Source organism: Scyliorhinus canicula, chromosome 9, assembly GCF_902713615.1.
Source record: "Scyliorhinus canicula chromosome 9, sScyCan1.1, whole genome shotgun sequence".
In the NCBI taxonomy this organism is placed as follows: Eukaryota; Metazoa; Chordata; class Chondrichthyes; order Carcharhiniformes; family Scyliorhinidae; genus Scyliorhinus; species Scyliorhinus canicula.
The window spans coordinates 142,222,671-142,249,364 of NC_052154.1; the positions used below are offsets into that span (position 1 = coordinate 142,222,671).

The 26,694-nt window shown below is 44.0% G+C and overlaps 1 protein-coding gene across 6 annotated transcripts in view; it reads left to right on the top strand.

Moving 5' to 3' along the window:
* abcc8 (ATP-binding cassette, sub-family C (CFTR/MRP), member 8) overlaps nucleotides 1–26,694 on the top strand; it is a 362,311-nt gene that overhangs the window by 18,341 nt on the left and 317,276 nt on the right. For 5 of the 6 annotated variants that reach the window (XM_038807799.1, XM_038807798.1, XM_038807800.1 and 2 more), the window contains exons 2-4: nucleotides 1,544–1,706; nucleotides 1,824–1,965; nucleotides 16,295–16,416. In XM_038807799.1, the coding sequence (XP_038663727.1) occupies nucleotides 1,559–1,706; nucleotides 1,824–1,965; nucleotides 16,295–16,416 (412 nt within the window). In that variant the 5' untranslated portion in view covers nucleotides 1,544–1,558. The remainder of the gene's footprint in view (nucleotides 1–1,543; nucleotides 1,707–1,823; nucleotides 1,966–16,294; nucleotides 16,417–26,694) is intronic. The other variant, XM_038807803.1, reaches the window with a different exon arrangement.

Sequence of the window (26,694 nt, forward strand, 5' to 3'; positions counted from 1 at the left end):
ATTATATCTTGGATAATCCAAAATTGGCGCCAGTTAAACACAAGGGAAAATAAACCATTGTTTTTGTAATCTAGCCAAAATTCCATTGCACAGCTACTGATTCTATCCACCATACTGACCACACCAGACTGCTTGTGACCCAAATCCTTTCACTTTGAACTGAGCTTCTGCCTCTATACCCTATCCATCACCAAGACCTTCCACTTGCACCTCCATAATGTACTACCCATTTCTGCCTCTGCTTCAGCCCATCTGCTGCTGAAACCCTCGCGCCTTGTTTCAAACCACCAAGTTCAGCTTTTCCAATGCTCTCCTCGCCTGCCTCCCATCTTGCACCATCCAGAAAATGCCGCTTAAACACTGCTGGTCATATTTGAACTCAAATTATGATCCATTGCTCTGAGCTCGCTGATCTGTATTGGCCATCTGTACCTTGATTTTAAAATTCTCATTCTCATCTCTCTCTCTCTCTACATGGTTCCCTTCTTCTGCACGGTTTTATGGGATCTTTTATGTTAACCCCAGAGGGCAGTTGGGGAATGGTTTGAAAGTCTCATCAGAAAAGCAGTATTTCCAACAGTGCAGCACACCCTCAGTACTTTTTGATTATTATGCTCAAACTTTTGAACAGAACTTGAACTCGCAACCCTCTAACTCAGAGGAAGGGAGAGCCAACAACCAAGCCATGGCTTACTATTTTTTGTCCAGGTATTAATACTTGTCTTGTTACCCAGCGGTGGAGCACTTGGTGATGTTTCACAGGGTTAAAGGCACCAACTAAATGCAGGTTATTGTCTTCTGGAGGTAGCTAGCTCTGGGGCATTGAGAAGACAAGTAGATGAGGCTGAACCTTTAAAAGGGGAGGTGCTTAGTGGATCTCACTGTGAATTAAAATTCATTATGTAGCTATGTTGTAATTTATTTTCAGCAAGAACTGCCCCTCACTTTACACGTTGACAAAAACATACGTGCCTACAATTTTTCAGTGATGGGGAAAAAACCCTTGTAAAAGGTGACTTTCGCATCACCCAGGGATCACTTGGTAACTGCAGAGCACAAATGGTGTTCAAGAGGAATTGTTTTAAAAATGAATAGTTTCTGTGTATGAAGGTCCCGCTGCAAAACTGGTTTGTGTTGTAACTTCCAGTGCTAATTCTGAAACGTCTCTCACATCCTCGATGATGAAGTGTGTGGACAGATAGCGCTCTTTTTTTATCGGTGCCTCTGGGCCAGCCCTGTGCGGCCCGCAGATTTGCTGAGGATTGCACAAGTGAGGCAGCCGCTGCTGCAGTCTTTGGAAGTTGGATCCGGTTCTCTCTCCTTTTTATCAGCGAGAAGCACTGATGTAATGGGAGAAATGGATCTGGACACTCAGCAGCCGGGAACGCGGACAGCTTATTGACAGCCCCCCCCCCCCCCCTCCCCCCCGCACCCACTGCCAGGCATTCTCGCGCTTTCTTTTATTTTGCCCCGGATCGTTTTACGCAAATGTTCTCTGACAATGTGCTAAAGTTTGTCCTTTACCCCTCTTCGATTTGAGCAGAGCCCCAGTTCGACCATGTCCTTGTCTTTCTGTGGCAATGACAACGACACGGCTGCCTACAATGTGGACAAGGGAGTGCTCAACAACGGCTGCTTCGTGGACGCTTTGAACGTTGTCCCACACGTGCTGCTGCTCTTCATCACCTTCCCCATACTCTTCATCGGTAAGCGACGTCAACCCGGAGATCGCCGCCGAACCGGTTGCATTTTGATGTTAACATATTCACAGCGCTGTCGTTCTGTCAATCTGTCTAAAATATCTGCACTCTTTTGGATTTAAGGTTGGGGAAGTCAGAGTTCCAAAGTGCACATTCACCACAGCACGTGGTTGCATTTCCCTGGGCACAATTTGCGATGGATCCTCACTTTTATACTCATGTTTATCCTGGTGTGTGAAATAGCAGAGGGAATCGTCTCGGATGGGTGAGTAAGTGGCCGCATGTGTTTGGCAGATCGTCCTGGGGCTATTTTTACTGAACGAGCTGCGCACCAGTTGTCTTCTTGCAACTGTCCAGTTCAGCGTCAGGCAGAGGGAAATGTGTCTTAATGTTAACCTCCACCCCCCCCCCCCCCCCCCCCCCGAGCAGAAGCTGCGTCCGGCAAGGCCGTGCTACGACCTGAGTAAAATAACCTGTAGTTAGTAAGTCCTCTGTCGAGGTTACCATAAACTCGGGCATAGGAGCAGCAACTTGATTTCAAATGATCAATTAAATAGCAAGCGAAACGCCGCCAGAACATTTGAACACGAGGACTCAGTGCATCAGCTTAGAATTCCTCGCAACTTTCAACTGATTTTTAAAATCACGCTCCAACCTGTTCCCGAAGATCTCTTCTTGAGGAAGGAAGACCTAGTCTTTCATGAAGAACCAAATGTGATGTGCAACTAAGCGATTGCTTCAAGCAGTCGCTTTCGATCTCTAATAATAGTTACTATTTAAAGGGTCAGCTCCGTCCTCGCACCCCCCCCCCCCCCCCCCGCACCCCTAGGGGGAATAGTAACTGATCATTGGGAACGTTTAAACATTTTTACTGTTAGTTTACATGGATAGGTGGAGGCAGGACTCAAAACAAGGCAGAGATGAATTCAGTGAAATGAGGTGCTGGCATTCTACATTGGATCCTGTATCCCAGTCAGCACCCATAGGATAAAACAAACTCTGGACAGTGAATCCAAGGTTAAACTAATCTGGGGCCAACTGTATCCATGCCCCCAGTGTGTTGGAGTTCACAGGGTAAACCTTTGCATAATTTGGCCCTAATTCTGTGCTTTGTACATCGGAAGGCTACAATGGGGAATTGAAATCTCAAACTGGCTCATCAGGGGGTGCTATTCTCTGTTTATGGTTAAAAGTACAACACACAGAAGATTTATTGTGCATTTAACCCATCTTGTAATTGACTAGGAGTTAGAATAATCTTTATAGTCTTTATTACTGTCACAAGTAGGTTTACATTAATCCTGCAGTGAAGTCACTGTGAAAACCCCCTAGTCGGCACACTACGGCGCCTGTTTGGGTAAAGCAAGGGAGAATTCAGAATGCCCAATTCACCTAACAGTTGGTTAGTGCCAAGACTCTGCAAAAGGTGGAAACATTGACGGTCCTAAAAAAAATTAGAAGAGTTTTGCTGAAATATTGGCCTCACTAGAGGAAACGTCTTGAAGGTCACTAGACAGTAGGAGCAACAAATCTCAATACTTTCAATGTGGTCAGGGTTCCAAAGTTATAATTGTATGGTCTAACAATACTAAAACATTTTGATTAAAAAATGTACAGTTGTAAAGGACAGTGATGTGGAGATGCCGGCGTTGGACTGGGGTGAGCACAGTAAGAAGTCTTACAACACCAGGTTAAAGTCCAACAGGTTTGTTTCAAACACGAGCTTTCGGAGCGCAGCTCCTTCTTCAGGTGACTGGAGAGGTATGATCCAGAAACATTTATGTTTCTGGATCATACCTCTCCAGTCACCTGAAGAAGGAGCTGCGCTCCGAAAGCTCGTGTTTGAAACAAACCTGTTGGACTTTAACCTGGTGTTGTAAGACTTCTTACTGTAAAGGACAGTGATTGACCTTCCACAATTACTCAGGTTTTAATAGATATTGTCACGGTCTAATATGAAGATAATACCTGCTTCAAACCGGAGCAAACTGACAGTGTTGAACCTTTTACTGCTGCTACTACATTCTCTCCTGGTCAGGGAAAGTGACATTTTCTGTATGCATGCATTCAATTCTGCATTACATTATATTGCCAGTAAAAAGCCATCAGCATTGTCAGCTCTTCACTGTTATTGGAATTTTTAAAAATTAATGTTTGGGAGTTGTTTGTTGGGTAACTGCAGTCACACAGGGTTACGGGCAGAATGAAGCACAGAATCTGATCAGTGACTTTACTCACACCTCCCCAGAAAGGGGTGGAGCCGGGTTCAGTGAATGGTTTTAAGGCAGAGGTACATAGATTCCTGATTCACAAAGAAGTCATAGGATATTGGGGGTAGGCACAAATGTGGAGATGAGGCCACAGTCAGATCAGCCATGGCAGGCTCAAGGGGCTGAATGGCCTACTTCTGCTCCTGTTTCAATGAGACCCTGCAAAAGGTGGAAACATTACCAGCCCTAAAAAAATTTAAAAGTCTTTCTGAAATATTGGCCTTACTAGCTGAACAGTCTTGAGGGTTGCTAGACGATATTAGCAACAAATCACAATACTTCCAATGTGGTTAGGTTTGTATGTCCGTATGGAAGTAAATCACATTAAATTACTGCAAACCAATAGTGGAATGAGGCTGTTATAAATTGTTTTTCATTGGTCACACAATATCAGCTATAATTGTTTGACCTGTGGAGAGTAACAGTTGCATTTGAATGTTTCATAAGATTTCAATGCAGCCAAAGATTTTATAGGATTTCAGGCCACAAGAATGAAATAAGAAAAGTTTTTGTGTGACTTTGTGTATTGGTTTGAAAATCCCTGTTATGCATTACTTTAAGAAGTCTTACAACACCAGGTTAAAATTCAACAGGTTTGTTTCAAATCACTGGCTTTTGGAGCACAGCTCCTTCCTCAGGTGAATGAAGAAGTTGTTTCCAGAAACATATATATAGACAAAGTCAGTGATGCAAGACAATACTTTGAATGTGAGTCTTTGCAGGTAATTAAGTCTTTACAGGTCCATATATATGTTTCTGGAACCCACCTCTTCATTCACCTGAGGAAGGAGCTGCGCTCCGAAAGCTAGTGATTCGAAACAAGCCTGTTGGACTTTAACCTGGTGTTGTTAAAGTCCAACAGGGCATCTATGGCTCCTCTGAGTAGGGCAGGAAATAGGAAGGTTCCTCAACCAATCAGATTGAAGAATCCTCACAGGCGCCCAGAGTTGATCCAGGAACTATAAAGCAGGAGGTATAAATTAGATCTGAAAGTGCACTCGAGATTGGGAAAGAAGTATGGGATTAAGAGAGAGGGATAAAATAAATAGGCTGGAAAAGTAAAGAGAAAATATATGACTGGTTTCAAATCTCCAACACTAAATTAACTTCTGATGGAATGCGATTCCACAACCTGGAACCAGCCAGAGAGTTTATCAGGCTGTTAAAAGTCCACTTATTCCTGAAAGCACTAAACCTAACATTTTCTAGCCTATTTAGAGGGGAACTAAAGGAAATTTCCCAAAGTTTACATCATTGCATTCATTTCAGTGTTGATTTCAATGAGGAGTGTAACAGTCACCCTGTGGAAGACTGGAATATCGCTGACAACAACTTTCAGAATTCAGCAGTTAACTGTGCACATTCAGACACTGGGATTTGCTCAAATAAAAGCAAAATACCACAAATGCTAGAAATATTAATTGCAATAAAATACTTGCTGGAAAAACTCAGAAGGTCTGGCAGCATCTGTGGAGAGAAAAACAGTTCACATTTGGAGTCCGTATGACTCTTGTTTGAAGAAGATTCTTTGAAGAAGAGTTATACGGACTTGAAATGTTAATCTGGGTGAATTTTTCGCCTCCCCAGCCTCGTGTTTCTTGGCGCCGTGCTGTCACTGGTCAATGGGATTCTCTGTTCCCACCACTGGTCAATGGGATTTCCCATTGTAGCCACCCCATGCCGCCGGGAACCCCACAGGCGGAGGTGCAATGCCGGAGGATCGAAGGATCCCGCCGGCAGAGAATTCACTTCTCTGTTTCTCCCTCCACAGAAGCTCCCAGAGCTGCTGAACCTTTCCAACATTTTCTGTTTTTATTAACTCGAATTTGCCGTCTGATTCACTGTGCTGTTTGTCTTACTGTCATTGTCCATACAAAAACTGGCCTAGAATGAAACACAAATATAATAAAATTTGGTTCTGCAGTAACTTTTCCCAAAGGTGAATATCATCATTAGTGGTGAAAGATCAGTTGACACAGAACTCAATTTGTAATGCCATGCACTGTAACTTCATGCTGGCTGGCATATTAAATAGATGATTAATTATCTGCTTAGTTGCTCCTTTTGATATCAGTTGTTAAGGTCAGCAGCTCTTAATGTATCTTTTTAAAAATTGTCTTCACCGAGTCCTATTTCAGCACCCTGAGGTGTTTGAAGATCTGGTTAGTGCCACAAAATATTTTGCTCAGCGTTAATTTGGAACTGGCTGAATACAACAGAAACAGTAGTAATATTACCAGCAGTTGATATCAAATTATCAGATGCAAAGAAGAAAGGCTGAAATTAACAAGAAGCTTGAGTTAAAGATGTCTCAACAAACAATAAATTAAGATATTATAATTCTTATTGCTTCTCAGCCTCTTAGCTAAGATGAGCCTGAGGTCAGGTGTAATGCCGGGATCTGGTATGTCTCTTTTGTGAAGACCATGAATTGGATTCAATTTGAATTGTTTTTTGGAGCAGACAATAAGCTGGATTAGGGGTTTGCCCCTGTCCACACGCTGAGCTCTGGCTTTGTAACTCTGATAAAGTAATGAAAAAGAAGATATTATAATTGTTACGATCTCTGTACAAACGTAAAAATTGGGAACAGGAGTAGGCCACTCGGCCCGTCGAGCCACTCTGTCATCCAATAAGATCATGGCTGATCTGATTGTAACCTCAACCCCACATTCCTGCCTACCCCATACCTTTCATCTCCTTGTTTATCAAGAATCTATCTACCTCTGCCTTAAAAGTCTTCAGACTCTGCTTCTGCCATCTTTTTTATCAATTAAGGAGCAATTTAGCCTGGCCAATCCACTTATTCTGCACATCTTTGGGTTGTGAGGGTGAGACCCATGCAAACACGGGGAGAATGTGCAAACTCCACATGGACAGTGACCCGGGGCTGGGATCGAATCCAGGTTCTCAGTTCCGTGAGGCAGCAGTACTAATCACTGAGCCGCCTTCCACCACCTTTTGAGGAAGATAGTTCCAAAGATTGAAAATCCTCTGAGAGAAAAAAATCTCTCATCCGTGTGCAAAATCTGGGTCCCTTTATTTTTAAACAGTGGCCCCTAATATTAGTCTCCCCAACAGGAGGGAACATCATCTCCGCGTTGGCCGTGTCAATATTCTTCAGGGATCTTATGTTTTAGTCAAATCACCTTTTACTCATCTACACCTTAGGGCAGGGGTGGGCAAACTTTTCCGTGCAAGGGCCACATTCAGAAATTCACAATTTTAAAGGGCCGCATAGTATATTAAGTAAAATAATTAATATTTAAAATAGCCAAAATAAAAGGTTTTTAAAGAAAAAAAAGCAATTAATTTTTATTAATTAATATTTTAAAGTAGAAACTTTACATGAAACACATTTATTTGAAAAATAAAGTAACTCAGTTTAAAGAAAAAAAAGCAATTAATTTTTATTAATTAATATTTTAAAGTAGAAACTTCACATGAAACACATGTTGTGCCGAGCAATGATCACCCTACTCAAGTCAACGTATCCACCCTATACCAGTAACCCAACAGCCCCCCCCCCCCCATTAGCCTTAAAATTAAAAAAAAAATTATTTAAAAATAAAAAAATTTTTAATGACTTGATTTTGGTGTGCCGCATAAAGACCTTTGGCGGGCCGCATGCGGCCCGCGGGCCGTAGTTTGCCCACCCCTGCCTTAGGGGATACAGAGACTAATCAATTTTAAACAGATTTGAACTTCCAGTTATTAGCGGAAAGAATGGCACAAGCTTTCATGTTTTAGAATTTTTACTGTAACAAATAACTAAAAACACTGCCGACCAAACATTTTTTTTGTGGGTAACCTATACTTTTAAGCTGCTGAGAATTATATTCTACTTTAGTACTTACCACACATTAAACAATCCATGGAAGTGCAGTTCTTTTAGAAAACTGTTCACAGCTATTACCACCTTTCAATGGGCTCAGTTCTCCCTGCTTTGCCAAGTAGTAACTTTGAGTGACCGTCTGAGGTTTTCTTCAGATTTTGGAAAGTTCCTAAATCCATCACCAGCAGTAATTCATCTACCCCCTTGTCATGGCAGGGTGAATCTCCTGGAACCCTTAGATGGCTGTTGGATGTATCTCTTCGACTAGACCGTCTCCTTCCCACATTCGGTTGTGGTAGCTCACAAAACCAAGCAACCTTTCTCTTGGCTAGTTACGCTGAAAAACTGCCATCTGTCTGTGATATTCATTGAATTGTAGGGAAGCCTGTAACCTGATCTCAAAAATTGCTTCCCCTCTCCTATTCCTCATGTCAATGTGAAACACATTAACCATGTATTCAGGTGGAAAATCTAATTAGCTCCCCCCCCCCCCCCTGCTGCCATTGTCTTCAAGCATAAATACCTTCAACCTTCTTCCCAGTAAAACTATCTTTAATCTCTAAATATCAAACCACCCATGCTTACTGTAAAGCAGACTTCAGAACAAGTCTCATGGCCCCCTATATTTATCCCAAATTTAAAGATACAGTCCCAAAACATCATAATCGTATAAACCTTACAATTGTAATGTCATTAAAAATTCTGGAGACAAGGTTCATTTCAAAAGATAAAATAGTTCCATCTCTAGAGGTATGTAGAAAATGGAAAAAGCACACAAGAAAGACTATTTTAGCAGGTATGAGACAATTTGGAAACAAGTGAAGGCAAATTGATACAAAAGCAAAATACTGCAGATGCTGAAATTTGAAATAAAAACAGAAATGCTGGAAATACTTAACAGGTCTGTCAACAGCCATGGAGGGAGAAACATTTTTGGTTAATTACAGGTTAATTACCATTCATCAGAATTGGAAAAAACTTAGAGAATTAATGCCAAAGGAATGCACACAATGAGCTAATGGACAAAAGACAAACTATCAATAAGAATCTGGTGCTAGCTGAAAGCCAAGTGGGAAGGGGAGCTGGGAGAGCAGATAGAAGACGGGACGTGGGCGGATGCACTGGAGAAGGTCAACTCTTCCTCCTCGTGTGCGAGACTGAGCCTCATTCAATTTAAGGTGCTGCATAGAGCTCACATGACGGGGACAAGGATGAGCCGGTTCTTTGGGGGTGAGGACAGGTGTGTCAGATGTCTGGGAAGCCCAGCGAACCATGTGCATATGTTCTGGGCATGTCCGGTGCTGGAAGGGTTCTGGAAGGGGGTGGCAAGGACGGTGTCGAAGGTGGTGGGGTCCAGGGTCAAACCAGGATGGGGGCTTGCGATCTTTGGGGTCGGGGTAGAACCGGGGGTACAGGAGGCTAGGGAGGCCGGAATACTGGCCTTTGCGTCCCTAGTGGCTCGACGAAGGATATTAATTCAATGGAAGGACGCGAGGCCTCCAAGCGTTGAAACTTGGATTAACGATATGGCTAGCTATATTCAGCTAGAAAGGATCAAATTTGCCCTGAGAGGGTCGGTACAGGGATTCGCCAGGCGGTGGCAACCTTTCCTTGACTTTTTAGATCAGAGATAGACGTTCGGGGTCGTGGCAGCAGCAACCCGGGGGGGGGGGGGGGGGGGGAGGGGGGGAGGGGGGGGGGAGGGGAGGGGGGGGGCAGCAAGGGTCGTGGGGGGACACGCACGACTGTAACGCGGGCAAGCCTGCTCGCTGCTCATGTCTGAAACTGTAGGCTGCCTTGGTTGTTAAGGTTGCCTGGGGGGGGTGGGGGGGGGGGAGGACTGGTGCGCGCGAGAGGGCGGGCGAGGGAGGGACATTTGCCTAGAGGGATTGTGTTGTAAATAATTTAAAAATTAGTAGGGGTAAATGTCTGTATGGAAAAACTCTTTCAATAAAAATTATTTAAAAAAAAAAAGAATCTGGTGCTGATGCCCTCCACAGAACACAGTTTCTGGTGCAATAAGAAGGATATGAAAAATCAATAATATTGCAGTTTAGATTTGGAAGCACCCTTTTACTATCAGTGATGGAAATGAGCAAGTTCGTGAACATGGGTAAGATTGTTTTTTGACACAATGGGGTAAATTCTATGGTTTGCATGGTAGATGTCAACATCAGCAATTCTGACAGCAAGGTGTGGATGGTTTATGGTCTGCATGAGTGATGACCAATTGTGTGGCCACAAATTGTGTTTGTTAACCTCTGCAATTAACTTCCTTTATTCACCTCACACAAAACTTTACAGTGGAAAGCGGAGTTATAACGTGTAACAGTAAAGGCTTGTTTTTATTTAGTACATTTCAGGTCCTCAGGTTGTCTCGAAGCACTTCACAGCCAATTTATTAGACACGGAAAAGTACTTATTGTTCCTTGTACAGACAAATACGGCAGCTAATTAGTGCAATGCATGGTCTCACAAAGAAAATATAGGCAAACTACCAGTTCTAATAAAGGAACTATACCTTAAAGGTTAACAGATAGTTAACTCATCTGTTATATTCATAAATTCTGACCCATCTGATGAGTGTTCTGCACATTTGTATTTGTTTTGGTATAATGACCACTTAATTTGTTGTGATGATGTTGGTGAGACCACACCAGAAGCTCAGTATGCCTCCTTACCTAAAGAAGGGCAGAATTTCCTGACAGGTGCACAAAGTTCATTCAGTCAGTTGTTCTCAAACTGGAGACTGTGATGACCATGGAGACTTTCCAGGGGTCCAGGAAATAATACGAAAATGCCGTGGTCAAGTTTAAACAGATGAGTGGCGTCTGGAGGAGTGCTCTGCAGCTACCTCCGCGCACTCTCTCACCCCAGAGAGTCAACAACAAAACTTTGTTTACAGATAAGGAGTTGGCCAATTAGGACTGAGAGAAGGAGAAATATCTTCGCTCAGAAGTTTATGAATCTTTAGAATTATCTACCCCAGAGGGTTGTGGATACTGCATCATTAAGTATATCATAGAATCAGAGAATCTATACAGTGCAGAAGGAGGCCATTCAGCCCATCAAGTCTGCACCGACCCCTGGAAGCAGCACCCTACCTAGGCCCATGCCCCAACCCTATCCCCACCACCCAGTAAACCTTCCTAACCTTTTGTACATGAAAGAGCAATTTAGCATGGCCAATCCACCTAACCTGCATATCTTTGGACTGTGTGAAGAAACCAGAACACTCGGAGGAATCCTATGCAGACACGGGGAGAAAGTGCAAACTCCCCACAGACAGTGACCTGAGGCCAGAATTGAACCAGGGACCCGGATGTTGTGTGGCAGTAGTGCTAACCGCTGTGCCACCTTGCCTATCCCAGACTGAGATCTATTGATTTGTGTGCACTAAGGTAAGCAAGACATAGAACATAGAATATACAGTGCAGAAGGAAGCCATTCGGCCCATCGAGTCTGCACGGACCCACTTAAGCCCCCACTTCGACCCTCTCCCTGTAACCCAATAACCCTTCCTAACCTATTTGGTCACAAAGGGCAATTTATCATGGCCAATCCACCTAACCTGCACGTCTTTGGACTGTGGGAGGAAACCGGAGCACCCAGAGGAAACCCAGGCAGACATGGGGAGAACGCGCAGACTCCGCACAGACAGTGACCCAGCAGGGAATCGAACCTGGGACCCTGGCGCTGTGAAGCCACAGTGCTATCTACTTATGCTACCATGCTGCCCTAAATGTGGAGATAGAGCTGGAAAGTAGAGTTGATATGAAGTTTCAGCCATGATCTTATTGAATGATGGAAAAGGCTCAAGGGATCATATGGCCGACTTAAGTTACTACTTGTTATGTTCTTGTAATATTGAATAACTATCTATTTTCTGAGTACACCCAATATCCTAAAGGATTTGGGAATCAACATGCCAGAAATACTTGACCTGTTAACAATTCTTCAGTCTAGCTAACCTGAGATAAATGGGATATTAGCTGTAGAAGGGAAGGAGATCAAATAATAAATTACTGAATATTGAAACATAGGTGCCTAATTTTTTTTGTTCTTCCATGGGTCATGGGTGTCATTGTAAGGCCAGCATTTGTTGCTCAGCCCCTAGTTTTGCTGAATTTAGTGTTTCTCTCGGCCATTCCCATGATCAATTGAGAGTTAACCCACATTGCTGGGGATCTAGAATCATATGTAAACCGGACCGGGTAAGGATTGCAGATTTCCTTCTGAAAACAACATTAGTGAATCAGATGGGGTTTTACTACAACCTACTATTTTTGATTTTGATTTGATTTGATTTATTATTGTCACATGGATTAGTATACAGTGAAAAGTATTGTTTCTTGCATGCTGTATAAACAATGCATGCTGTACATAGGGAAGGAAGGAGAGACTGCAGAATATAATATTACAGTTATTGCAAAGTGTAGAGAAAAGATCAACTTAATACGAGGTAGGCCCATTCAAAAGTCTGATGGCAGTAGGGAAGAAGCTGTTCTTGAGTTGGTTCACATGGTCACTATTACTGACATTAAGTTTATATTCCAGATTTTGTTAGTTGGATTTAAAGTTCACCAGCTGCCATGGTAGAATTTGAATCCATGTCCTTGGAGCCTGGGCCTCCGGATTGCTAGCCTAGTGACAGTATTAACATACAGTCATCAACTGCCTTGGCAGTGCTCACTTCACAATGTAACCATATCGAGTCGTTCCACTGCAGTCATTCTTTGATCAATCGGAGTGTGACTGCTTTGACTATCAGTGTTATAGGTGTATATCTATTAAGAAGCTCAATTGCTCTTCCTCAGCTTCATTTAATTAGAACTCTTGCATTCATTTTTTAAAAGTTTAGAGTACCCAATTATATTTTTCCAATTAAGGGCAATTTAGCTTGGCCAGTGCACCAACCCTGCACATCTTTGGATTGTGGGGGTGAGAATGCGCAAACTCCACACAGACAGTGACCTGGGGCCATGATCGAACCCGGGTCCTCGGCGCCGTGAGGCAACAGTGCTAACCACTTCGCCACCGTGCTGTCCTTGAACTCTTGCAATCATGAGAGAGAATAAGGAACTTTTTACTTTTGTCAATTAATACAGAATTTAAACCTCAATCTTATACAATGAAAATGAAATGAAATTTAAATCGTTTATTGGCACGAGTAGGCTTCAGTGAAGTTACTGTGAAAAGCCCCTAGTCGCCACATTCCGGCGCCTGTTCGGGAATCGAACCATGCTGCTGGCTTGCCTTGGTCTGCTTTCAAAGCCAGCGATTTAGCCCAGTGTGCTAAACAGCCCTCCCAGTGTGCTAAATGGTATCCGGTAAATTTCTCAAAATCAATTATTCGAAAGCTAATTGCTCGAAGTCAGTTGCTCGAAAAATTATTTCTCAAACTATCAATTGATCGAATGATAGATTGCTCGAAAGGCAGTACTTCTAAAAAGGAATACCCAAGATGAACAAGGTTCATTACATAAAAAGGCAACTAATTTTTGTAAGAATATAAAAACAATTAATTGGTTCAATAAATAATACCAACAATTACAATTCATAATTTTATTAGTCTTTACAATTTATAAAAAGTTTATAAATTCACTCTTTAAACGATAACTAATAAATAATTAACCGTTAAACACCACTGCTAAATACCATTAATTCTGGAAACCTCGAACCCTCAAGATGGATATAAGTTTCATAGCGAGCGAAAAAGGGAAGCAGAAATTGTAAGAAAAAAATAAAGTTAAAATTCAGGATTGCCAATATATGTTGTCTACTCCATTAATATGCAATATTGTGTGCAACACTTCTTAAATATTCTTCTACATTTCCCGTTTCGTTATATTTTGATACAATATCCTGTAATCGTTGTGCGCAGTCATGGTATTTTTTTCTGCTCCCAGCTGTACTCACACCTCCCACAAATTGTTCGATTTGCAACTCGTGTAAACTTTGCTCTCGCTTTACGCCATCTATAAACTTCCAAATCGACGGATGACAAGCACTTAGTTGATGTTGGAAACTGTTGTGCCATCCCTCAATAGAATTGTTTGTTTTCGGCAATCCTTCTTTGACGTAATCGAAACAGTTCCGGTGTATCTCGACTATTCATCGCATGTTCTTTCACTTTCTCCATTGCTTTAGTAGCTTCAACTCCAGCAGCGTCTCCTGCATGGTTGTGATTCCCACTAGGATGTGTTTGTGTTTCGTGATACTATCATCAATAGTGATAACACGTGCACAACATTTTCTTGTTTTGGACATTTCACATTTCCAATATATCTTATTGTTCACCGCTTTGTCCTTAATATATAGGTGACCATCCAAACACAATTTCTGCTTCCCTTTTTCGCTCGCTATGAAACTTATATCCATCTTGAGGGTTCGAGGTTTCCAGAATTAATGGTATTTAGCAGTGGTGTTTAACGGTTAATTATTTATTAGTTATCATTTAAAGAGTGAATTGCTTTGAAAGAATTGGTAATTAACGTTTAAATATTTATTAGTGATCGTTTAAAGAATGAATGTCGGCTTTCGAGCAATCTATCTTTCGATCAATTGATAGTTCGAGAAATGATTTTACGAGCAATTGACTTCAAGCAATTAGCTTTCGAGCAATTGATTTCGAGAAATTTACCTGGAACCATGCCAAACAGCCCCTCCCAGTGTGCTAAACAGCCCCAATTACACATATGTTACCCTTTATAAAATATCATCATGATTTTCTGGTCTTGAATTAGTGGGATTCTTGTTAACAAACCGTCATCTTTCACTATCATTAACCCTCAGGATTTAGAGTGAATGCAGATTAAGACAGCAATCCTGAAGGTGGGATCTGTTTTCCACAATTTTACTACAGGCTATGCTGTGAAATTGTTCACCCTAACCCCACCACCAGATATGAGAGTCAGTTAGTCAAATGAATTGATCGGGTGTAAACTTCCCTTTTTATACTCTCATATTGTGCTTTTGTTTAAGAGTATCTTCACATCCACACTGTTTTTTACCTTGAAGATCCTTTGGGGAATAATGGGGGGCAAGTGGTAGAAGGATTTCTAAGCTGATTATTAGCCCATTGAACCATGTTGAACGCACCTTCCATGGCCAAAATGTCTTGGTGTTGGACTCTAAACTGGAGCTTCTGGTCCAGTGTTAGGGACACCATCACTGTGTCACAAGGCCTCCTCATATTGTGGATTAAAATCAAAAGAAACTTAAGCATTGTTTATTGAGGTATAACTGAGTTTTTCATGGTGATCTGGCTTATTATTACTGATGAACAATGATTTGGTCATTAAAATATGTTATATTTGTGGAATGCTGCTACATGTCTCCAGTATGGTTAATTTTTTTTTTTAAATAACTTTTTTAATGTTTGTTCATGATATAGCAACATCTACCTTAACACCCTGCGCAAGTTCTTATTTTTGTTTTATTGTCTCTGATATTTTTTGAAGTGATTTGAATATTAGTACTTTTAATTTTTTGGTTAGACATCGATGAAGATACTTCAGTGTGATAGACAGCTTGACTCTGGGAATCCCCATTAAATAATGTCAAGAGACCTAAAGTTCCCATCACAGAGAATGCTAGGTCTCTCAGTGTTACATTCTTGAAGACCAGCAGCTTCTGTTGCTTCTCTGCTGATCGCAATGTCAGGGCCATTGCGAACATTAATCACCTCAGTGTAAACTTCCTTTTCCAAAGTCGTTACACAATTTAAATCGCCAGGCATTTCCTCAGAGGTTCACCCTCTCAGCCACGATAACTGTACAGAAATCCTGCCTCCTCCTGGTTTCTGCTGCTGTTCTCGTGAAGTTACAGCATTAGAGTCATAGAATTTACAGTGCAGAAGGAGGCCATCAGCCCATCGAGTCTGCACCGGCCCTTGGAAAGAACACTCCACTTAAGTCCAACACTTTCACCCTTTACCCCCGTTACCCATTAACCTCACCTAACCTTTTTGGACACTAATGGCAATTTAGAATAGCCAATCCACCTAACCTGCACATCTTTGGACTGTGGGAGGAAACCGGAGCACCCGGAGGAAACCCATGCACACGGGGAGAACGTGCAGACTCCACACAGTGACCCAAACCGGGAATCGAACCTGGGACCCTGGAGCTGTGAAGCAACTATGCTAACCACTATGCTACCCTTATAGAGGTCGACAGCACAGAAAAGACCCTTCAGTCCATTGTGTCTGTGCAGGTCAAAAACAACCAACTAAGTATTCTAATCCCATTTTCCAGCACTTGGCCCACAGACTTGTATGCCTTGGCATCGCAAGTGCACATCTGAGTTGATTGTACAGTTGATGGAGAGAACCCCAGAGAAAATTTCCGGGAATACGTTTATGTACGCAGCATAATAAGTGTTAAGATCCTTTAAAATAATTACACATTCTGGTTGTTTTATAAGTATTGTATTGACATTTGCCAAGTTCACTATTTTATATATATGTTTGTGTTTCTGTGTTCTAGGTTTAATGACTCACGTCACTTGCACCTCTATATGCCGGCTGGTATGGGCTTCTTGGCTACGATAACATCAATAATTTATTACCATAACATTGAAACGTCAAACTTTCCCAAACTATTACTAGGTAGGTTCCTCTATTGTAGGAGGCACTATGAAACTGAAGTTAATCTGTGGGACAGCAAAACAATCAGAAAGACTGTCACCTTGTTTTTTGCCTAAGTGTTGAGTCAGAGAAGCTCTCTGATATAACAGATGCTTTTCAGAAGAAACAGCAACACAGATATCATACTTAATTGCAAATCCAATGAAGCTACTATCGTCAAAATGTTAATTTGGCAATTATTGGTGTTCTTTGATAAGGTCACTACTAATCCATCATGAGGACCTGCAGAGGAATGACTGCCCCATAAGATCCCAACTTGATGATTTATTTTAATATATTTTTAAAATAAATTTAGAGTAGTCAATTCTTTTTTTCCAATTAAGGTGAAATTTATTGTGGCCAATTTACCTACCCTCCACATCTTTGGGTGACGCACACAGACATGGGAGAATGAGCAAACTCCACATGGACAGTGACCCAGGGCCGGGATCGAACCCGGGTCCTCGGCGCCATGAGGCAGCGGTGCTAACCACTGTGCCACCATGCCGCCCCGATTTATCTTAATATAAGAAAGTTTGCAAATGGTTTATTTGCCTATACCTGGAGTTGTTATTTCAAAATAAATTAAATCTATCAGCCCCAGGGCCGAAACACACACTTTAGAGATCATTCAGTCTGTCTTGTCTATTCCTGCTCTTTGCCAGAGCAAATCAAATCAAATCCTACTCATTTCTTCTCGTTAGTCCTGTGCCATGCTTTTCTGTAAATCTTTATCCACTTTTTCCTTAAATATTTCAGCGGTCTGATACATAACAGATCGCCGTAACAAAGCTTTCCATGCGTCCTTGCTTTTCATCTTTCTTTTAGTGCCAGTTTTAATGTTTAAACTTTTTATCACTGACATATCAACTAGGTGCAAGACTATTTATTTAGTAACCCCTTCAAGACCATTATAATTTTAAAAAAATAAACCCCTTCTTATCCTACTCCATGTATCTTAAATTTCTCCTCATAATCAGTGATTATAACGGCTATCATCCTATTAACAAAGTTAATAAAGAGGAATGAGTTTAATTTTGGTGGCATTGTGTGACTACTTGTAATAATTTCATCTTTATCAAGCTAAACATTACATAATACAAAGGATGTCATTGTAATTATTCCCCATTGACATTTGGAAAAGAAATGACACAATTTATCAAATTATGAGGCAGATTTGTGAAGTAGAGCACCAACAGAATTCCCATGGGGCTGTGAAGGTAACTAGCTGTTCATCTGCAACTGGATGTAATTATACTTTGAATGTATAGATTGTAAGTATAATTTTAAGGAAAAGTGCTTGAATACCAAATTTTGTGGCAAACATTTGGATGTTGGTTACTGTTTTGAAGTGCTGTATAATATGAAATGCTATATAATATGAAGGGATGTATAAAATGAACTCCTTATGCAAAAGGAACATTATCATATAGAATACATAGAATCCCTACAGTGCAGAAGGAGGCCATTCAGCCCATTGAGTCTGCATCGACCCTCCAAAAGAGCCCCATTCCCCCACCCTATTCCGGTAACCCAGTACATTGATCATGGCCAATCCACCAAACCTGCACATCTTTGGACTGTGGGAGGAAACCGAAGCAGCCGGGGGAAACCCACGCAGCCACGGGGAGAAAGTGCAAACTCCACACACAGTCACCCAAGGCTGGAATCGAATCCAGGTCCTTGTTGCTGTGAGGTAGCAGTGCTAGCCACTTTGTCACCATGCCGTCCTATATCAGGTCAAATGATCATTACTATTGCACAGCCAAGCTATGCTAAGTTCCAAATGTATATTTTCCAGCAAGTCTAACTATCAGATGCGGAAATCCTGGCTATTTTTTTTATCCATCTCTGTTCCAGTGACCTTTTAATTGCTTTCCTAGCTGAGATCACAAGATACTAAGGTGATACAAGATGAAGATGGTCATTTCTCCTAATTCACCCATGAGGACACTCAGACCTTCCTCTCATTGCTCTCTTTACTTGTTTCTTAAATGTTCCAAGGCTATCCAGGAGTCCAGCCAAGTGTTTCTCACTCTTTGCTTCGCGGGAACATCTTGGCCTTGATTCTAAAGTTTACTTTTTCAAAATGTATTTTATTTCATTCGCATTCAAACAGTTCCAAAACATAAATAATCCAGGGAACATGCACCCCTCACATTGGAATTTAGAAATCAAGCTATACATTATATAATACAAAGGATGTCACTACAATTATTCCCCATAGACATTTGGAAGAGAAATGACACAATTTATCAAATAGTGAAGTTAAAGTCAACTGTGATCTTTTAATTGCTTTCCTTGCTGAGATCACAATATACTAAGGTGGTACAAGATGAATCACCTTCACAGTTTTACAGTCTGTACAGGTTCCCCCCACCCCATTTTCACCCCATGTCTCCCCCCCTCCGCGATGAACAGTTCCTCGGACATGGCCACGAATAGTCCCCACCATTTCTCAAAGCTCTCCGCTGAGCCCCTCAGTTTATACTTGATTTTCCTCAGCTGGAGGAAATTATATAGGTCCCCCAGCCAGGCCGTCACCCCTGGCAGCGATGCCAACACCATTCTAATAAAATTCTCCACAAGGCAATCAGGGATGTGAAGGCCATGACATCGGCCTTCCTTCCATCAGGTCCGTCTTCTCCGATATACTGACGATCGCCACCATATGGTCCGGCCCTATCCCCCTCCCACAATCTTTGTTAGTGTTGCGAACACCCCCGCCCAGTATCTTTCCAACTTCTCACAGCCCTAGAACATATGGACGTGGGTTGCTTGGTCCTCGCCCACACTTCTCATACTTGTCTGCCAATCCCTGGAAGAACCAACTCATCCTCGCCTGAGTCATATGCACCCTCTGTACCACCTTAAACTGTATCAAGCACATCCTTGCACACGAGGAGGTCGAGTTCACTCTACGCAATGCCTCATTCCAGACTTCCCAACCAATCTCCCCTCCCAACTCCTCCTCTCACTTCTCCTTGATCCTCACTATCTGCACATCCCTCTGCTCTCCCAGCCACCCATATATGTCCCCAACCCTACCCTGCCCTTTCACGTCCAGAAGCAACAACCGTTCCGGTAGGACATACTTCGACAGCCTGGAAAACCCTTTCCACCTTCCACGCAAAGTCCCTTGTAGGTACTTAAATTCACTTCCCCTTGGGAGCTTTACCCTCACTCTCAGCTCCTCTATGCTTGCAAATCTCTCCTCCAAATACAAATCCTCGCCCTCACCAGTCCCACCTCATTCCACCTCCTGTACATACCGTCCATCTCCTCCGGCTTAACCCCATGGTTCTCACATAGAGACGTTAACACCGACATCCCTTCTATTTTAAAATGTCTCCTCAATCGTGGATCGTACAACTGGGCTCTCCATATATATCCTTGGTGCCAGCAGTAGCACCGCCTTCACCAGGGCCCTCACGCTGGACCACCTGCAGGACCTTCCTCCATCCTAATCCATTCTGCGCACTCTTCTTCCCACCACCTTCTCCACATTCGCCGCCCAATAATAATGTAACAAATTTGGGAGTGTCAATCCCCCCTTCTGCCTCTGTGGCAGGGCCCTCTTTACCGTTGGCATCATCCCCGCCCATATGAACTCCAAAATAACTGTATCCAACTTCCATTGGGGACCAGAACAGGCGAAGGAAAGGGTGGATAGGGCAAGTTTTCCATTCGGTGTTGGATATGAAGACGCAAGGAGTGGCGGTATTGGTCAATAAGCGGCTCACGTTCGAGATGGGGAATATTATAGCGGATTCAGGGGGGACGTTTGTGACGGTAAGCGGGGAATTGGAGGTGATGCCAGTGGTTCTAGTCAATGTTTATGCCCAAATTGGGACGATGTGGAGTTTATGATGCGAGTTTTGGGGAAGATCCTGGACCTGTGCGAATTATGGAGCGCATGGGGGGAGTGGCCAGTGGAGGTTCGGGAGGCCGAGGGCGAAGGAGTTTTCATACTTCTTCCAGGTGCATAGGTCTAATCGCGGATTGATTTTGTTTTGTAGCGGGTAAGTCGTTGTTGGTGGATTCGGGATATTCGGCAATCGTGCTCTCAGAACACGGGTCGCATTGGTGAACTTGCGAGTGGATCGGCGGGGGGTGGGGGGGGGTTCAGCACCCACAGTGGGGTTGGATGTGGGGTTGTCAGCGGAGGAGGAGATCTGTGAGCAGGTGAGGGCTGCCATCAGGGTGTATGGTATGTGGAGGTGAATGACACAAATGAGGTCTCGGCTGCCATGCTATGGGAGGCATTCACGGCAGTAGTCAGCAGGGGAGGTCATATCAATTCGTGCACACAGGGAGAAGGAGGAGCGGGCAGAGAAGTCAAGGTTGGTGGACATGATTATGCGGGTGGACAGAAGGTATGCTGAGGCTCTGGAAGTAAGATTGTTGAAGGAGAGGCAGAAGCTCCAGATGGAGTTTGGGTTGGCATCCACAAGGAAGGCAGTGGGGCAGTTAAGGAGGAGCAGTGTATGAGTATGGGGAGAAGGCAAGCAGGATGCTGGCTCACCAGCTCAGGAAAGAGGAAGCGGCGAGGGAGATTGGCAGGGTGAAGGATGGTAAGGGCGGAATGGTATTGGATCTGGTGGGGGTGAATGGGGTGTTTGATGAGTTTTATAGGAGGCTTTATGAGTCCGAGCCCCCGGCTAAGGGGGAGGGAATGTGGGACGTTTTGGACGGGCTGGAATTCCCCAGGGTGGAGGAGAGTCTGAGAGAGAGGCTTGGAGCGCCCATTGGATTGGTGGAGGTGCTGGCGGGTATGGGGGCGATGCAGGCGGGAAAGGCCCCGAGTCCGGACGGTTTGCCAGTCGAGTTTTATAAAATATTTTTGGGTGACCTGGGGTCCCTGCTGGTGAGGGAATTTAATGAAGTGAGGGAGAAGGATGAGCTCCCCACTATGTTGGTAAAGGACTCAATATTGCTGATCCTGAAGGACAAGGACCCAGAGCAGTGTGGGTCATACTGTCCAATATCGCTGTAGAATATTGCTGGCTCAGATTCTGGCCTCGCGGATTGAGGATTGTGTGCTGGAGGTGAGAGGAGGGGATCAGACGGGATTTGTAAAGGTGAGGCATATGTCAGCCAATATCAGGCGAATGCTAAATGTTATAATGATGCCCCTGGAGAGACGAAATGTGGAGGTGGGGGTGGCAATGGATGCGGAGAAGGCCTTTTTTTTCATAAATTTAGAGTGCCCAATTCATTTTTCCCAATTGAGGGCAATTTAGCGTGGCCAATCCACCTACCCTGCACATCTTTGGGTTGTGGGGTGAAACCCACGCAAACATGGGAAGAATGTACAAACTCCATACGGACAGTTTCCCAGAGCCAGGATCGAACCTGGGACCTCGGTGCCATGAGGCAGCAGTGCCAACCACTGCGCCACCGTTGATCAGGTAGACTGGGAGTATTTGTGGGATGTTTTGGGGCGGTTCAGGTTTGGGCAGGCGTTTGTGGATTGGATCCAATTGCTGTACGTGGCGCCGGTGGTGAGTGTCAGAACGAATCGGGTTATTTTGGGGTACTTTAGGTTGTACCGGAGGACGAGACAGTGATGCCCACTTTGCCTGTTGCTTTTTGCCTTGGCAATAGAGCCACTGGCAATGGCGCTTAGAGTGTCTAGTAATTGGGAAGGGATTGTGCAGGGGGAGGTGGAGCATAGGGTGTCCCGATATGCAGACGATCTGCTATTGTATATATCGGACCCGCTGGAAAGCAAAGGGATGAACATGGACATTTTGGTGATATCCGGTCGGTTTACGGGGTACAAACTAAACATGGGAAAGAGTGAGGTCTTTCCAATGCAGGCGAAGGGGCAGGAGAGGAGATTGGGCAAGTTGCAATTTAAGGTGGTGGGGGCGAGATTTAGGTATCTGGGTATTCAGGTGGCGCGGGGGTGCGGGCACCTACACAAGTTGAATCTGGCTCGGTTGGTGGAGCAAATGAGGGACGAATTTAAAAGGTGGGATGTGATTCCGTGGTCATTGGCGGGGCAAGTGCAGTCTGTAAAGATGACTGTGCTCCCGAGGATTTTGTTTGCATTCCAGAACTTCCCGATTTTATCCCTAAGCCTTTTTCAAGATGGTTAGCTCGTTGATATTGGGATTTGTGTGGACGGGAAAGGCCCCTCAGGTAAAGAAGGCGTTGCTAGAACGAGGGCGAGGGGTGGCATGTTGGCCGTGTCAAATTTAATGAATTATTATTGGGCGGCAAATATGGCAGAGTGCTGTTGACGGCGCCTCTGCTGTTCTTGCCGGCCAGGTACTCCACGAGCCGGGGGTACTGGCGGACCTGAGGTGGTGGGAACAGTGGAGACAGCATTGAGGCTAGGCTTGATGGGGGCCTCGATTTGGGCCCCAAACTGTGGAAATCACAGGTTTGCACGGGGGGAACTAGATGGGGATTTTCAGAGTTGGCGGGGGGTGGGGATTCAGAGGTTTGGAGATTTGTTTGTGGAGGGCAGCTTCCCAAGTTTGGAAGAACTGCTGGAGGAGTATGAGTTGCCCTGGGGAAATGCGTTCAGATATTTACAGGTGTGGAACTACTTGAGAAAGCATGTGCCGTACTTTCATGACCTGCCGCCCCCAGAGTTGCAGGATAAGGTGCTGTCGAGAGGAGGGGTTGGAGAGGGCAGCGTGTCAGAGATATATAAGGAACTGATGGATTGGGAGGGCTCCCTGATAGGAGTAGCTAAGCCAAAAGTGGGAGTCGGAGCTGGGGTGGGAGCTGCAGGCTGTGTTATGGGAGGAAGCTTTGAGGAGGGTAAATGGGTCCTCTTCATGTGCCAGGCTGAGTCTCATTCAATTTAAGATAGTCCATAAGGCGCATATGACGGTGGCCAGAATGAGTATGCTATTTGAGGGGGTGGAGGATAGGTGTGGCCGATGTGCGGGGTGGGGTGGGGGGGGGCACAACGAACCATATTCAGATGTTTTGGGCCTGCCCGAAGTTACAGGAATTTTGGTGGGGGTTCGCTGACGTGATGTCAGAGGTGCTGGAGGTGAAGGTGGTTCCCAGTTCAGAGCTGACAGTGTTTGGAGTATCGGAAGACCCGGGAGTCCAGTGGGTGAGAGAGGCCGACATTCTGGCCTTTGCTTCTCTGGTAGCGCACAGATGGATCCTGTTGGGGTGGAGGGACTCGGAGCCTCCGACACCTGGGGTATAGGTGAGTAACCTCGCGGATTTCCTTAGATTGGAGAAAATTAAATTTGCCTTAAGGGGGTCGATGGAAGTGTTCGCTCGGAGATGGAAACCGTTCATTGACTTCTCCCAGGACAGTAAAGTCAGCAGGGGGAAGGGGGGAGATTAGGGTTAACTAGAAAAAGTGGAGGCAGAGAGAGTGGATAGGGAGGCGGGGCGCAGTTGTTGGCTATTTATTGAGTTATGCTGTGTTCTCCAGTTCGTTATCTGTTGGTTATCTTTTTCATCCTGTTTGTGGTTTTGTTTGATGTTTATTTATGAATGCCTAAATAAACATTTTTTTTAAAAAATGTATCCAACTTCCAAAAAAACGGCCTTTGGAACAAAAATTGGAAGCATCTGGAAAATGAATAAGAACCTCATTTTCACCACTTGGACACTTCCTACCAGCGACAAATTCAGAACATCCAAATTCAGAATGCCCAAATTACCTAACAGCACGTCTTTCGGGACTTGTGGGAGGAAACCGGAGCACCCGGAAAAAACCCATGCAGACACGGAGAGAACGGGCAGACCCCGCACTGACAGTGACCCAAATCAGGAATCGAACCTGGGACCGTGGAGCTGTGAAGCAATAGTGCTACCCACTGTGCTACCATGCTGTGCAGTGCATCCCACCTCTTAACGTCCTCCCTTATCTCCTCCACCAACTTTGTTAGGTTCCATTTATGCTGCGTCATCCACTCTCCCATCACCTGGATCCTCAAATGCCTAAACCTATCCCTGGCTACTCTGAATGGTAGCCACCTTAAGTTGGCTGTCTGACCCAACGTGTTCACTGAGAACACCTCACTTTTCCCCACATTCAACTTATACCTGAGAAGGCCCCAAACCTCTCTAGTAGGCCCATGATCCTTCCCATCTCTCCAGCGGGTCTGATATATATAGTAGCAGGTTGTCTGCATATAACAACAACCAGTGCACCCTGCTCCCCCTGCTAATCCCTGCTATTCTGCTGACCCTCTAAAGGTGATCGCCAAGGGCTCTATCACTACTTAGATGTCTACAAAAGACTTTTGAATTCCCTTTTATGTTTGCTGCCTGTCTCTTTTCATATTTCCTCTTTTCTTCTCTTTGATTTTTCACTTCCACTGTGACCTTTCTATATTCGTCCTGATTCTCCATCGTATTATCCACCTGACACCTGTCGTAAGCATGCTTTTTCTTCTTCATCTTAACCTCTAACACTTTGTCACCCAGGGAGTTCTGGATTAGTTTTACCTACCTTTCTCCTTTAATGGGATATACCTTAAATGTGCCCAAACTATCTCTTCTTTGAAGGGAGCCATTTTTCAACTTCTATGTTCCCTGCCAACTTTGGACACCAATTTACTTGGCTCAGATCCATTCCTACCCCATTGAAGTTGGCTTTCCCCCAGTGAATTATTCTAATTTTAGACTGTTCCTCGTCCTTTTCCATAGTCAATTGAAACCTAACGCTGCAATGATCACTGGTCCCTAAATGCTCTCCTATTGATATTTGATCTAGACGGTTCACCTCATTCCCAAGAAACAGGTCCAGCAGTGTCTACCCCACTTGGACGGGAAATATACTGGCTGTAGAAAACATTCTTAAACACACTCTCGGAACTCTAACTCCTCTCAGGCCATCACAATATTACTACCTCAGTCTCTAATCATAACACAATCAAGCAGAAGCAACATAGTTTTCCAAAGGGCAAACCGTCTTTGGGAATCTATTAGAGTTTATTCAAGATGAATCAAGCAAGGTCAACAAAGGAAACTGTCAGTGGATTTCCAAAAGCCGTTCACTAAAGTGTCACGTAAAAGCTTACTATGTAAAATCTCATGTTTTGGTTAGATGATTTGCTAACTAACAGAAAACAGTGAGTTGAGAGAAAGGGGTCATTTTTTAGGTTGGCAAATAGTAACTAGTCAGATGCCAAAGGGATCATAGCAGGGGCCTCATTATTTACAAACTATATTAATAAATGTGATGAAGGGATTGAGGGTGTTGTAGCCAAATTTACTGGCGGTACAAAGATAAGTTGAAAAGCAAGTTGCCAGGAGGACATAAATAGTCTGCAAAAAGTCAATATCGGGCGGAATTTTCCATTTTTGAGAATAAATGGGGTAACATGCAAGTTTTGCAGTGCATTTCCCGCTGGGTGACGTGGCAGGAATTTGTGCCCAATTTCAAAAGCATCGGCAAATAGCTCTCTGAATCACATTTTGCGGCAGGCTCTGATTCAATCGCCCTGGCAGTACCTAATAATAATAATAATAATCATCATCATTTATTGTCACATGTAGGCTTCAATGAAGTTACTGTGAAAAGCACCTCGTCGCTACTTTCCGGCACCTGTTCGGGGAGGCCGGTACGGGAATTGAACCCACGCTGCTGGCATTGTTCTGCATTACAAGCCAGCTGTTTAGCCCACTGTGCTAAACCAGTCCCTGTCGACAATAATGGGATCGCCAGTTCGAGCGTCAACTTTAAACGACACCTGAACACACACATTCAATCTCTCCAGCCCAGCTATGTGGAGAAGATGTCTCAATTTGGCTGATTTAAGAAACATGCTGTTCCTAGGTTCAGAAATGTCTCCCTTGAGGCCCTCATTCATGGAGTCCGCCAGTACCAGGATGTACTCTGTCTGAGAGTTGTCCCCAGGAGGTCCACCAACATCACCTCGCCAGGTAGGGAGGCAGTGGGCAGAGAGGTCAGCCTGTCGGGCATTCACACGAGAAACACAATCCAAACACTAGATGAGCATCTTCAGGATACCACTGAACTGCCCGATGATGGACTGTGTCGTCCTATGTACCATGTTGTATCTCTCCTCCAAGTCACTCAGGGGACGATGCATGGGTGTCCTGAGCCATCATTTGAGCAGTTGCCCCTTATCTCCAAGAAGCTAGCCTTGTCTCAGGATGTATAAATCATGGGCACTCCCAGGTACAGGCCATAAATGCGCATGATGTTCTTCTGATGATTACACACCAGTTGAAGGTTTAGGGTGGGTTTTGTGATGGCCACAAAGAGTCCAGCATGAGTTTGTTAAGTCAAGTTGAAAGTAACTT